This window comes from Carassius gibelio, chromosome B7 (genome assembly GCF_023724105.1).
Source record: "Carassius gibelio isolate Cgi1373 ecotype wild population from Czech Republic chromosome B7, carGib1.2-hapl.c, whole genome shotgun sequence".
NCBI lineage: Eukaryota > Metazoa > Chordata > Actinopteri > Cypriniformes > Cyprinidae > Carassius > Carassius gibelio.
In genome coordinates this window covers 20,153,023-20,167,087 of record NC_068402.1, presented here as the reverse complement: position 1 = coordinate 20,167,087, position 14,065 = coordinate 20,153,023, and the positions used below count along the sequence as shown (strand labels likewise).

The window sequence follows — 14,065 nt, the reverse complement described above, 5'->3', positions numbered from 1 at the left end:
AGCCATGCTTCTGAATGACAGATCCTAATGACGTCATGTAAATGGAGAAGAGAAGTGGTCCAAGTACTGAGCCTTTAGGTACCCCAATAGCAAGGTGTTGTGACTTAGAAACATCACCCCTCCAAGACACACTAAAGGATCTGTCAGAGAGGTAGGACTTAACCCACAGGAGTGCGGTTCCAGAGATGCCCATCTTTCTGAGGGTGGACAGGAGAATCTGGTAATTAACGGTGTCAAACACAGCAGACAGGTCCGGACATTCATAAGGTCAGTCATTAGTCACTGTCATTATGTCAATCTACACAGCCTTTGACCACTGGATTTGCAAAAATCACTTCAAGTTTAAGAAGTGCATACTGATGAACATGTTCATTTTTATTTGAAGTATTACTCATCCTGTTATTTTACCATGTATTACTTTTGTTTATCTTTCAAAATTTCAAAAAAAAAAATTTATTATTATTATTTTGTCATCTTTCATCTGATATATTTTATTTGACGTACCCCTGAGGTTTTAAAATAAATATTTTAATAATGAAGTATCACAATTGCTTGTTCCCGGTTCTCTGACATTCGTTCTGTTCACATGATAAATAAATAAAATATTCCATCTAAAAGTAATCAAAAATTAGTCTCATTATATTACCAAACATTTTAATGTAATGGATTACATTACTAACTAAAATTTTGTCATCTAATTTGGAATCAGTAACAGTAACCAACTCTGTACATAAGGAAGCTAGGAAGCTTACACAAAGACCGCTTCCTCTATAGTACTACTGCTTCCACTACCAGTAATAATCCATCCGTAAATGTATCATCTATCGATCCAGTCAATACTACTACTACAACAACTATTGCTAGTGATAATATAATGCTGCTGTAGGCATCAAATATTACGCTATATCAAGTTATGAGCAAATGTCTTAGGCTACTGCTGTCTCCAAGATTAAAAGAGGCCTATATATTAAAAACAAAACATTATACTTGTTATTAAATTAATTCATATTTCGACAAGTTACGTTACGCTCCATCTCAATAGATGGCGATAAATCCACTCAATTGTCTTTTCTCTATTGTCATAACGTCTAACGAAGAAGCAGCATCAATGGCGACCTCCAGCTTCTGCATGTGTTTTTTTTTCTGAGAACTTTCAGTCTGTAATCACGCAACCATTTACAACAAATAAAGATTGTATTCACAGCCAGATATATTTCGCTTAGAAAATGAAGGCAAAGGCACAGCGCAAGGGCAAAGGGAAAGCTGGGAGGCAAACACACAAGGATAAACTTCAGAAATTCAGGGATTCAGTTACTAACTTCGTGAAGAGCAAAGGCTTCTCCGGTGAAAATGACAGCGACCAAAGAGGGTTGTTCGTAAGGAGGAAGAGTAGAAAAGAGCTGCGCAAAGAGAAACGTAAATTAAAGAAAGCCAAAAAGAAAAGTCACCACACGGGTCAGTCACTGCAGAACCCCAGAGAGGAGCCTGCTCCAAAAACTCCTGTGGAGGAGGAGAAGACACAGAAACCAGCCCTGAAGACGACTGGAACTGGAAGTCTTAAAAATGCCTCTCAGCAACAGCAGAAGGCAAATAAAGACAGTGTTAATACTAAAGACAATAAAGAAGAGACGACAAAAAGAAAGGTCCACTTCTCCGAAGACCTGCCAAAACAGAGAAAGAAATCTAGTCTGAACCAGAGCAGAAAGCGAGCTCTATTAGAGGCGAATATCGAAGAGGACAAAGAAATAAAAAGACTAGAGAAACGCCTTGGGCTGAATAAAAGAAAGAACAAAAAGAGTATACCTCAGTCATTCACCGATGATGGACTCGATTACATTTTAGGGATTCTTGAGCCTGGAGCATCTGCAACGGAATGATGAAGAGATGGACATTGACAAAGCTAAAGATGACTTGATGGGCAAGTGACAGATGATGAGAACAAGTATGACGGTGACAGTGATGAAGAGGAAGGAGATGAAGAGGATGATGCACAGATGGAAGAAGAGGAGGATGTAGAAGATGACAAACAATTGGAAGATGAGGTGGAAGGAGATGATGAAGAAGAGGAGGATACAGATGCATCAGAGGAAAATGATGATGGGGAGGACATCGACTCTGAACAAAAAACACCTGAAAGCCAGGAGCCCGTACGTCATTTTAAATCTGGATATTACATTTGATTATTATTTAAGTTAAACTCTCCCTAATGCTCAAATAAAATGTATTTATCAAATGCTTTATAAAATTACAAATAGTTTCAAAGCAGTTTCATTGTAATAAACACAAAAGTAACAGTGTTAATGTAGCAAAATTAATCTATTAAGGAATACATTCAATGCCAGCTGTGAAACAGCTCAACCAAAGACAATAGTGTCATTATTCCATATCATTCAGCTAAATTTAGTTCAGTGTTGATGAAATGTATTTTAATAGTGGTGTCATGAAACAAGCTTAATTCAACTGTAAAGCAGCTCTACAGAAGACAATAGTGTCATTATTCCATTATTCAGTGTCGTAAAGTGAGTTTTGGTTATTTTTCTTTTTTTCCCCACACTGCGTGCTCATCAGAAGAATGTTTTGAAGCTAATATTTGTGCGTGTGTTCTTATATAGAATCCTGCCACAGCAGGCAAGTATGTTCCCCCTCACTTACGAGAAGCCATGGACAGTAAACGCAAAGCCGAGCTGGAGAACCTGAAGCGCACTGTGAAAGGTCTGATAAACAGGTAAGATACAATGGAAGGTGTAGGCTACAGAAATGCACAATTTGAAGAATCTGTGTTTTATAAAAAAAATAAATAGAGTCTTTGGTAAACCAAGTGCAATTCAGCCAGTTTGATAACCCTGTCAGGTGTTGGACAGGTTGAGTCAGCCCAACATGGCATCCATCAGCAGTCAGTTGGAAGAGCTGTACATGAGCTCCAGCAGGAAGGACATGAACGATACACTCACTGACATTCTGCTGGCTGCCTGCGTCACTCCTGCTCTCATGCCTGGAAGGTTAACCTTTCAAGAATGACTTCTTTTATTAACTGACTCTTTGATAATCACTGTATTACATGTATGTTGATTTGAGAAAATAAACCTGCTGATATTTTATTTTAAATTAATATTCTTCTTCTGAGACATTAGACCCTAGAGCATTTAAGTCACATCCACCGAATAAGGCTCAGACCTTCAAACCGTTGAGAACTAATTTTGCCCAGATCTGCAGTCTGGACGATGGACGCATAAACACTAGCTGCTGAAAGTCAGAGCCAGTCTTGAGTTTACAGGTTTCGCAGAGCATTGTTTGTGATGGGCTCAGATTCAGATTTTTTACCTTCATGATTCCGTCTAGCCAGACGACGTCAAACATGTGTGATAATTTGAGCCAATTTTAGAATACATACAATACGTTTTCTGTGTGTGTTTCGGGTGGGGTGGGGGGGTTGGCAGCAAATATCTCACTGTGCATTGAACTTTGGGCGACGTAACTTTGCAGATGTTGTTTATCCTCTAACAGCAACATCACGCACTAACTAAAGTTAAAAAGGGAAATCATAATCAACCAAACCTTTAGTCAGCATTCAAGTTACTGTACTGAATCCTGGCTCACTTAACTTCACACTCAAGAAATTAAATATGACCTTAAAACAACACACTAATAAATAGTAAATTATTTTAATAAACACTCACTCTCTCTTCCAGGCTTCTAATGGAGCACAACCTTCTTGTCAGTGTCCTTCACCATAGTGTTGGCCTGGAGGTATCTAATATTTCACCTCACATTAAACTTCTCATCATGGCAATATAGTCCACACTAACTTACTGTTGCCTTCAGTGGCATACTATTATTAGAATCACTGTCGCAGTGTGTATTTTAGCTTGATGCTGCCTAGTTTCTCACTTATTTTCCCTGAGGTTGGAGCTCATTTTCTGGAGACTGTAGTCCGTCTGTTTGATAAAACCTACGGTCAGCTTGATGCCACAGACAAAGAATGTGACAACTTGGTGTCCATAATTGCCCACCTCTACAACTTCTATGTGGTCCATGCTCTCCTGGTTTTTGACATTCTGAAGAAGCTGGTGACACGTTTCAGTGTAAAGGATGTAGAACTGGTTCTGCTGGTGCTGAAGAACGTCGGGTTCGCTCTGAGAAAGGACGATCCTCTAGCTCTTAAGGAGCTGATCTCCGAGGCTCAGCGGAAAGCCAACGCTGAAGGAGAGCGTTTTCAAGACCAAACAAGGGTAAGACACCTTTGTCATGAGAAGAAGCTGTCTTCTGGTGCTTAGGAATTATCATATTGCATTAGCTTTTAATAATTTACTCATGAATCCAACGCAAACTAGAAACCAGGACAACCGAGGCGAATCATAAAGGAGGTCTGCAGTTGGTCTCAAGCACAGACGTTTGTTATGTTGGCTTGCTTGTCAGATTCGGTTCATGTTGGAGACTATGCTGGCGCTGAAGAACAATGACATGAGAAAGATTCCAGGTTATGACCCTGAACCTGTGGAGAAATTAAGAAAACCGCAGAGGACTTTGGTGAGAAAATGACTGATGTTAATTTGCATTACTTATTCTGTTTATACTGTTCAATTTATAAGGTGGACTTGCAACACAATGGTTAGAGCAGTTAACTATTTAATATTCATTTGTATTTTTAACACTAAAATGAATAGTTGATATTTTGTTTATGCTAAATGTACTTTTCGCCGTGTCCACTAGGGGTCAGACTAACGCTAGTTTAGTGTAGTCACATTGATCTGACTTTTCTACGGTATTTTTACAGAAAGGTGGAATGTGTTTAAAGCTGGTTTCTTATGCACTGAATGTAACATTCTTAACAGATTCAGAGCAGTGCCGGTGGAAGTGACATGAAGTTGAGAGTCTCACTAGACAGTCTTCTGGAAGCGGAGTGTGTTGGTCGTTGGTGGATTGTAGGATCTTCCTGGAGTGGAGCACCCATGATCGACAACCATGGAGACAAGACAACTACCCCATCCTCCAAAGGGGAACAAGTAAATGAAAAAAGAAAACCGTTGTTTTTTGCTTTTTTAGAAATGTTTTTATCTGTAATTGAAATGCTCAGATTTACAATTATTTTGATCTGATAAAAAATGTAAAATTATATAGTTTCTGTTTATAAAATCTCTCCATTTAGGCATGTTTTATGGACCTTTATGAGAGTCAAAGTCGATGCAGAAATTGTCATCTGAAATTTTTTGTTTCTCTTTATGAATTCGCAGTACAGTGCAAAGATGTTGGAGCTTGCACGCAAACAAAGAATCAACACTGACATCAGGAGGAACATTTTCTGTGTTGACTATTTCAAGTGAAGACTATTTAGATGCCTTTGAGAAACTTGTAAGGTTTGTCAGCATGCCTGTTTTCTTCCCATGTATTGCAAACCTGATGCACTATATTTGTAATATTTGTCATGAACCATTATTTACCCAGTTCAGTGGATCCATGTCTTCTCAGGTTAGGATTGAAAGACCAACAAGAGCGGGAAATTGTTCATGTTCTGATGGACTGCTGCTTGCAAGAGAAAATGTTCAATAGATTATATGCGGTCCTGGCAGAGAAACTTTGCTCACATGACCGGCGGTTCCAGGTAGAGTAGACCAGCAGTGATTCCTAGCCCTCACTGTGTTCTTGTGTCACTAGGTGGCACTGGGTTCACTGCAGTAGGAGCTGCTCTGTCTGTGTCTGATGTGTGTAACTTGTACATTCAGATGTTTTCAGTTCTTTGATCCAGTGGTTAAATTAGCTAAAACTGCTGTTGATATTACTCTGTAATGAGCTGTAAGCTTTTTAATAAGCAAATCTATGAATATCAATAATGTAAGTCAGTTCATTAACATCTAATACTGCAGCATTTTAAACCTTCTGTTTTTAGATGACTTTTCAGTTTAGTCTGTGGGACAAGTTCAAAGACCTGACAAGCCTTTCCAGTCGGCCCTTCAGTAACCTGGTCCAGCTGGTCACTCATCTTCTTCACAGGAAGTGTCTCTCTCTTTCCATTCTTAAGGTAATATTTGATAAAGTCCACCCCTCTCCAAGAAGCCATTCTTGAATGCATTTGTGGTTTGTATGTAATGTTGTAGTATATATGTGTAATGTTCTTCATCTTCTTTATGAACTGCTTACAAATGAGTTAATGAAGGGCAGCTTTATTTTCGGCCTGTTCTCTTGTTTTCACAAGGCTATTGAATTTGGGGAGCTGGATAAGCCCAAAGTCAAATTCTTGAAGCAGGTTCTCTCAAAACTCCTGAAAGAAACCGAGCCAGAAGATCTTGTGAATATATTTGGCAGGTGAGTATCCTTAGTACTACAAAAATGAATAATAGTATATATATAAATGTTCATAATGTTGAGTGGTTTGCGATTTTGCTAAAGTGTGATTGCTTATTAAAAAATAAGTGTTGTTTCAGAAGCAAATTTCGTGATGGCAGTGTATATTAAATGAAAAATAAAGAAAATTAAATTTGACTTTGTACAAATGTAAGAATCTGTCAGGACAAGTTTTAAAAAAGACCATGTTTGGGAATGTAAAATTGCTTGTGTGTGGCCTAGTGTGTCAATATCTGCCTGTGTGTCTAACATTGTGTGCCAGGATCTCTGGAATCCCCAAGCTGGGAATGCTTCGGGAAGGCTTGAAGCTTTTGATCAATCACTTTCTGCTCCGCAACATCCAGACAGAAGAAACCGAGCAAGCCAAGGTACTCAAGGATAGAGCTGAGGTCGCCACCAAAGCCATGGAGGCCCGGGATGCCAAAATGAAGCTATAGAGCTCTTGCACACAGAAATGTGTACATAATGCATCAGACTCAAAAAGTGTGAATTACCACAGGGGCCAGTGTTTAATCTGTATGCCGACTTTACGACACGTGCAGATCACTGACATGTTACTGTATTTTTGTATTAATTCTGGCATTCTGTACAAAAATGAAACGCAAAATGTGTAAAGTATATAAATGAATTTTAGTGTGTTTTAAAGAATTACCACAAAAGCTCCATGGTCAGTTTTTCTGCTCTATATTTTTATGGTAAGATGTCAACAGATTTCAGATTTGAAATTTGGATATCTGACATTTTGTACGTTTTATTCACTTAAAGATCTATGTACTTCTAAGAAAAAAAAAAGTGTTATGCTTAAATGTTTGGTTTTATTATAATGTGTCTTTTTTTAATGGCAAGTCAAAGTCGCTGTTATGAAAAAGGACTAACTAATCTTTCATTTGAAAAATGTAAGTGCCGAAAATGCCCCCCAAAAATTATAAAAAATTTTTAAAAATCAAGTCGTTTAAACAACAATTTAAGTATAGATACAAAATAGAAAAACACAGTGGCCTGCTTCATATTCTTAGTATTTTTTGTAAGCCAGAAACATGTCTCAAGCAGAAAAAGAGAATAAGATAATTCATATTCTTTTGCTGCTCATTAGCTTCCCATGCACATACAGTATGTTCAGTGTCTGTTCTGGTAACAGAATTGATTATTGAGTATCTTATTCCATATAAACAATACTGTATTAACTTCATTCAGAAAAGAGTACAAGGATGCATTGCTCTACTCTTCATGAACTATAGGTTGATTGCAGTCGTCTGGAGCAACTGCACACTGTCGCGTGACTGACTAGTATAACATAGCAGAGGGCTACCGTTAAATTTGATGCCCTTTGTTAATTCATTAGCAACATCGGCATTACTGACATCAATCCACAGCATGGACTGACCAGAGTGTGAGCTACAATCATATGGGGTCAGGCAGCGGAAACCTCACCCTCGCAGCTCTACAACAAAAGAGCTAACTGTTTAATTATATTTGATTAATTAAACCGTATCGCATCCCTCAATGTCAGCTCAAACAACTTTTTTTTTTTTCTCACAGTTTTAAAGCTGGAAAAAGGACTTTTCCACCTTTTAACAAAGACAACATTGTCACCATGTGTGAAGAGAAGCGTATAATGGGGGTCCAGCCCTCTAAGATAAACACAGGTGATTGTGAAGAGTGTGTGCTATTGTCTGTCTGTGTGAGACCAGAGGAAGGTTGATACTGACCCTAGTTTGAACTGGTTATAGGAAGCAAATTGGCTTCGAACTGATAAGACCACAGTTAAAATACTGTTTGTGAGGGTATTGCATGCTCCTGTGCAAAGGCCATGGGACTTAGTGTGCGTTTTTTATCAATTCACCATTGTTGGCTTGTTCTTTTATGTTTTCAAAAATGTAATGTGCAGGAATCTCAGCCAGAAGGTCAAACGAATCACTTGCACTGGCCTATTGATAAATCTTTATTGTGTGGTTTATTATGGAATTTATGAGTTTTTGTTTTGTCTCATCCAGGCCTTCACATAGCTGTCCCACCCTGCTCACTTGTGTGTGGTTTCTTTCCCGGCCGTTAGAGACTGGTAGTAGCACTGATAAGGTTGAGTCCTTTGTACTTCTGCAGCTGGGTAAACTTATTAGGCATTAGTTAAATCAGTAACTAATGTTTCCTAAACTGACTACTACCTGCTTAAGGCAAAATTTATTCTGTAATTAAATCATTGTTTATTGTTACTCAACAGAGTATTTTGGACAACATTATTGAAGCTTTTGTTTATATTTATGGTCCAGTTATCTTTAACATTAATTATGATGTATTATAGTAAACCATTTCAACATTTGAACAGTATTTTATCATTTTGCCCCTCTATGAAATCAGTATTTCTGTGCTATCCTATGCTGTCCTCTTGTTTGATTATAGCCTGTTAGAACCTAAGAGTAAAGTGAAGGTTAATAGATTAACCATCATTTTTAGTTTCTGCATGCTTTGCTTAGTCACATCACAGGACTGGTAGTTTCTGTTTTAGAGTAATAAAAGGGTAAAGAGTAAAAAAAAAAAAGTTTGTTGTAAAGAATTCTTTCACCAAAATCCACAGCTTATTATGCTAAATGTGTTTGGAATATATATATATATATATATATATATATATATATATATATATATATGATTATTTTCCACTGAGAATATGGCTAAAGTGGCTTAGTAAATGAAAAACAAGCAACATTTCAAATCACATTCAGTGTCTGAGTAGATAGTTGTCATGGCCCTGGACTAGGAGTGGATAGTGATTATATTTAAATGTCCTCTAATTGATTTGAAGAAGCTCCTTGGCAAAGACCAGATGGATCTCTAGGTTTATTACCCAATAAAGCATGTCGGTATTAATAAAGGAGGAAATGCACTTATGCGAAATAGACCTCAATTAGATTGCAGAAAAGACCATTAAAAAAAGTCTTGCTGTAGAGTGATCCAGCATACTCTCCTTCTTTCTTTATCATTTTCGTTTCATGTCCTTGCAAGTTTCTCTGGTTTAGCCAAACAGGCTCATTTTCATCATTACTCTGTGAACATGATAGAAACAGGCTTCCGGCTAGATATAACATGAAGTGTCTCAAATCAGCAAAAAGGTCAATCTAATTTTACTTCACTTGAATTAAAGTCTAACATAAATAGAAAACCACCTAAAATAGCTTGTGTGATGTGCTCTGATGATGGATGGGCTTCGTCTCAAAGGTTCATTATGGGCTGCCCATTGCTGCAGTGGTGAGAAATGTTTCTCCATATTCGAGTATGCTTCCTCGCACATTTGCACGGATATGAGAGCGCTATAAACAGAGATTCCCATGACCCGGCCGTGCCACTGACAACAGACCGCTTCACATCCAGCCTTCTCGTGCTGAAGCTCTTTCCTTCGCGTTTGTAATGGAATAGCTATCCGAATTCAACACAGGTACAAATTAAAAAAGGCCCTCCGAGATTAGAAAAAAAGTTTTTATTTAACTGATAAACCTACACAATAATTTACATGCATTTTAAAAGCGATTTCGTTATAAATACATTGTATAAAAATAAACAGATCACATAGGCTATATGGTTCTGGGTGTAGATGAAACAAAGCCAGATTTTGTTTTATCCCACTTGAGTTTATAAATTAACACAGTGGTTATTAAATAGGTACATCTTGATGATGCGAATTATTAGCTGATAGGCCTACTAATCTATTTGGCTTGATGTAATGCATTTTTACCACATGCTCTGCAGCCATAACATCAGGCTTCACCTTCAGAAGTATCAGTAGTCAGTTGTTTGTGAGTGGCCTATACAAACAGCTCATGAGGGCGTCCAGCTCAGCATTTCCATACTGACTGCAAGATGATAACATGCAAATCACATAGCCTACTTCGCTAATATAGGCTAAGTGTCTTTTTGGAAACGAAGTCTCATGGTTGTGGACTGATATCACTGGCATTGGTTCGTTCATCGTCGGAGGAACAATCCGATGAATTCAGCATGTAATTGTCTCCTTCTTCGTCGTCACTGTCTCTAAAGTCCCGTATTCGGTTTCTTTTCACTGAATCTGTCTTCTGGTAGTCCTTCTCCAGTCCGTCCGTTTTGTCCTGGCTTCCTTTCCCCTTTTGCTTGTCTGTCTCCTGAGCGGCTTGTTCTTTAGCCTTTTTACTGCGCTTCCATTTCATCCGCCTGTTCTGAAACCAGATTTTCACCTGGAAATAGGAACATAACATGCTGTATCATTTATAAATAATTCCGAGTAATCGAATATTATTTGACCTTGCTGATTTTAATAGCCTATTTAAATAAAACATATTTTATTATTATGTAGCCTGTTAATAGACTTTCAGCAAATTAATGAAGACATATTTTAATGTTAAAAAGCCGATGGTTTACCTGTGTCTCTGTTAGCATTAATGATGTGGCCACTTCAAAGCGTTTTGGTCTCGATAGATATTTGTTCAGCTTAAACTGGTGCTCAAGTTCAAGGAGCTGCTGGCTTGTGAACGCGGTTCTTGGTCTTCTGCACTTCCCGAGTAAGTTTGACTGCGCCTGGCCTGCAGAACAAAACAACGGAGCGTGGATATTGTGTAGGCTACAACACTTCATAAATAAAATGTTTAGGACTGAAGGTTAATAATATAAAAATAAAGATTCCAAAATTCCAATTAGAATTAAAATGTGTTTTACATGTTGACACCTTAAGAGAACATCTCAAGTTCTACAAAGATTTTTGTATTCTCCAAATCTACAAACTGATGCTTAAATAACCCAGTCTAACACCGCATCAAGCATTTTCTTAATAATTTCCTTAACAGAATGTTATTTGATTAACATGTACCGCACCTAACTTATTTTTGAGAGTGGCACGGACAGCGGAATTGTTTGTCCCGGTTTTCCACATATTTTTATTTTAAAGGCCTATAATCTTGCGCTGCAACATTAGTGTAGTAGCCTATAGCCTAATGCTACGCGCAATGGATTTAAGCACAGAGTGTAGCCTCAATGACACGGCAAGAAATAATAAAAGCTCTCATTCGAAACAAAAAATAAATAAATAAATAGGCTACCTCAAAAGCAATTCCTACTCACACCTAGACTCAATGTGCCACGGCATTGTCAGTACATCTGCTAACATTTCCACCCTATCTGATTTGTTTGGGAGAGGTTTGAGAAAATGTGCAGACGATCAGCGGAACAGAGAGACAGTGTCTGCAGTGCACACAGTTGGCAGGCTGTGGTTTTCACACTCGCCCGCCACTTTCCCTCTGTCCATTATCTGTCCATTTAAACCTCTCTTTGAAAGACAGAGCTCGTTCAGTCTCGTTCAAAGAACAGCTTTACTGACCCTGCACGCGCTTGTTTTATCTGGCTGATGTGATCTGTAGCACTGAACACATTTGATTTGATTTTTTTTTTTTTTTTTTGTATTAAAAAAAGTAGGCTACGTGTTGAAAATAAACAGCGTTATTCTGGAATATAAGTCTTAAAAGTGATCAAATATGGTTAAAGAATTCAGATATTTCATAATTCAGATTATTCAAAAATAATCAGTCATAACAGAACAGCATGGTCACAAAAATGAGAATGGAATGAATTTAGACAGTATAATAATAATAGCCGGATAACAATGTTATTTATTTAGACACATGCATTTGAAATAACTCACCATTGAAATCTGCCATTTTCGGCAGCATCATCCCCGCGGTAGAGACCCTCAGCCAGTGGTCGAGCTGGAAGGAGCTGGCGGTGAGTTTGAGGGGGTCACTGGGGTGGTGATGGTGCGAGCCGTGCGGGTATGAGTAAGACAGAGCCGGGTGCTGGCCCAGCGCTGCTGCTGCTGAATAAGTGTACATTGGGTGACCGTAGAGAGCCTGAGGGGGGATCCCGGTGCTGCTCTGAGGGTGTAGTCCTAACATGCCTGAATGAGGAGAGTTCAGGAAACCCGGTTTGGGAATCAAGCCGCAAGACGATATCCTGGGGGGCGACGGAGACTCGGTTCGAAGAGCCTCGGAGTTCGTGTTCAGCTCCGACGCCTGGACGCCCTCGGAGGAGGATGATACTGAAGAGGTGGGCAGGGAGGTGACCAGCGCCAGCGGCGAGGTCTGCACTTTTGGTGGATCGACGGCCAGAAGCGCATCGATGCGAAAGTTTTTGGATTTCTCCATCTGACCCACCTCACAAACAGATTAACGCGTCGTTCGCAACTTTAAAAGGATGTCACGAGTGTCACCGTTCCTCTCCTTAAAGTTATGATCTTGGCTAAGGTGTGCAAGCTAGAAGTCCACTTGTCAACTGCTGCTCGCGAGGGGGTGTGGATCACTCGCGTCATCCTTGTGGATATCCGATTGGACAGTGATTTCAGTGCTCACTGAGCGATTAGTAGAAGTCCTCAAAAAATACTATTTGTATCGTTTGCAGAAGTTAAGGGTGTGTGAGAAACTGAAAAATAATAAAATAGCTATTAAAATTAATAAATAAAAAATGTTACAATATAGCCTAGTTAACACACAGCACACACCTTTGGCATGCTATGTCCATATTTGAAGAACATAATAATTGTTTTATAGATATTCTGCATTGTATGAAGAAAAGTGTATTAAGAAATAGCCTAATGATTGATATTCATCGTCCTCTAGAACAGATTGAAACATTTTCATCACAACCCTTAATAAGAGTAGCCTATATCATATCATTTTGTAAGTGTTTTCGACATGTCGTTTTAAAAATATAGAACTAAGATGAAGATGTGATTGTCTAAAATTGGTAGTAGCCTACCTATTGCTCTTTAGGATGTAGAAAATTTATCCAAACCGGGCTATATTTATATATATTTAAAGATATCGATATTCGTTTAATAAGAGAGAAAAAGGCAATCATCCGACAAGAACTGTTTAGTACTGACAAAAAAGACTTTATAGGCATTTTTTCTATTAGATGATTAGGCGTATGAATTAATAAGTGGGAACCAGACGTTTGATATTTAAACATACATTGAATTCTGTAAGAGGACAAATTTGTGGAAAGACTGTTCTCACTTGGACACCTACCTTAATTGCCTTAATTAACTTTACTGCAGTGCGTATTTATGAACAACCTACGGATATTTGTTTTCAGCAAAAAATGTAAGCAGTAAAATAATGATGAAACATAAAACAATTAGCCTAATGAAAATACGCATACAAAATTATCAAATATGATTTGAACAACAAATAGGCCTATATTTAATAAATTGTAGCCTAGACATTTATAATAGCCTATGTAAAACTCATGTGACAAATTCCCCCCCTCTACCGCCAAAAATGCACCGACCTGACATTTATGAAAAATAACCAGTTTACCCCTGCCTGAAAATAGGCTAGTTACTGTGTAATTTTTTTTACTTTACAAATGTTTGCTCTGGAGTATAAAATACACAAAAAGCAGGCTATTTTAATTTGAGAGGAGATTGAAACACAAAACTTCTGCTAGAGAAACACTTTTTACGATCTAATTTTTTACTTTTCCCTGTGACAGTGCATTTAGACTATGACTATTAAGCGGGAAAAATATTTTTAAATCTAAGGCCTAATTAGGCTACGCTATTAACTAAATTAATCTGTGGGCTATTAGCTAATATTTGTTGACATATTTAACAACTTTTATATACGTAATTTGTTTTTGACATTAGGATATTACCAAAATAAATAACCTACCCTACAGGCTAAATTACAGAAACGCCCAGTGTGAAAACGGGAGA

At 38.0% G+C, this 14,065-nt stretch overlaps 1 protein-coding gene and 1 pseudogene across 1 annotated transcript; one reads left to right on the top strand and one right to left on the bottom strand.

Annotated features, from left to right (window-relative positions):
- Window positions 1-289: 289 nt before the first annotated feature.
- On the top strand, window positions 290-6,987 carry LOC127962749 (nucleolar MIF4G domain-containing protein 1-like; annotated as a pseudogene).
- A 2,849-nt stretch (window positions 6,988-9,836) lies between these two features.
- Window positions 9,837-12,614, bottom strand: mnx1 (motor neuron and pancreas homeobox 1). Its single transcript, XM_052562186.1, has 3 exons — window positions 11,996-12,614; window positions 10,723-10,883; window positions 9,837-10,538 (listed from the first exon to the last, which is right to left on the bottom strand). Exons 1-3 carry the CDS (start codon window positions 12,492-12,494, stop codon window positions 10,257-10,259), a joined length of 942 nt encoding a protein of 313 aa, XP_052418146.1. The 5' UTR covers window positions 12,495-12,614; the 3' UTR covers window positions 9,837-10,256.
- Between the last annotated feature and the right edge of the window lie 1,451 nt (window positions 12,615-14,065).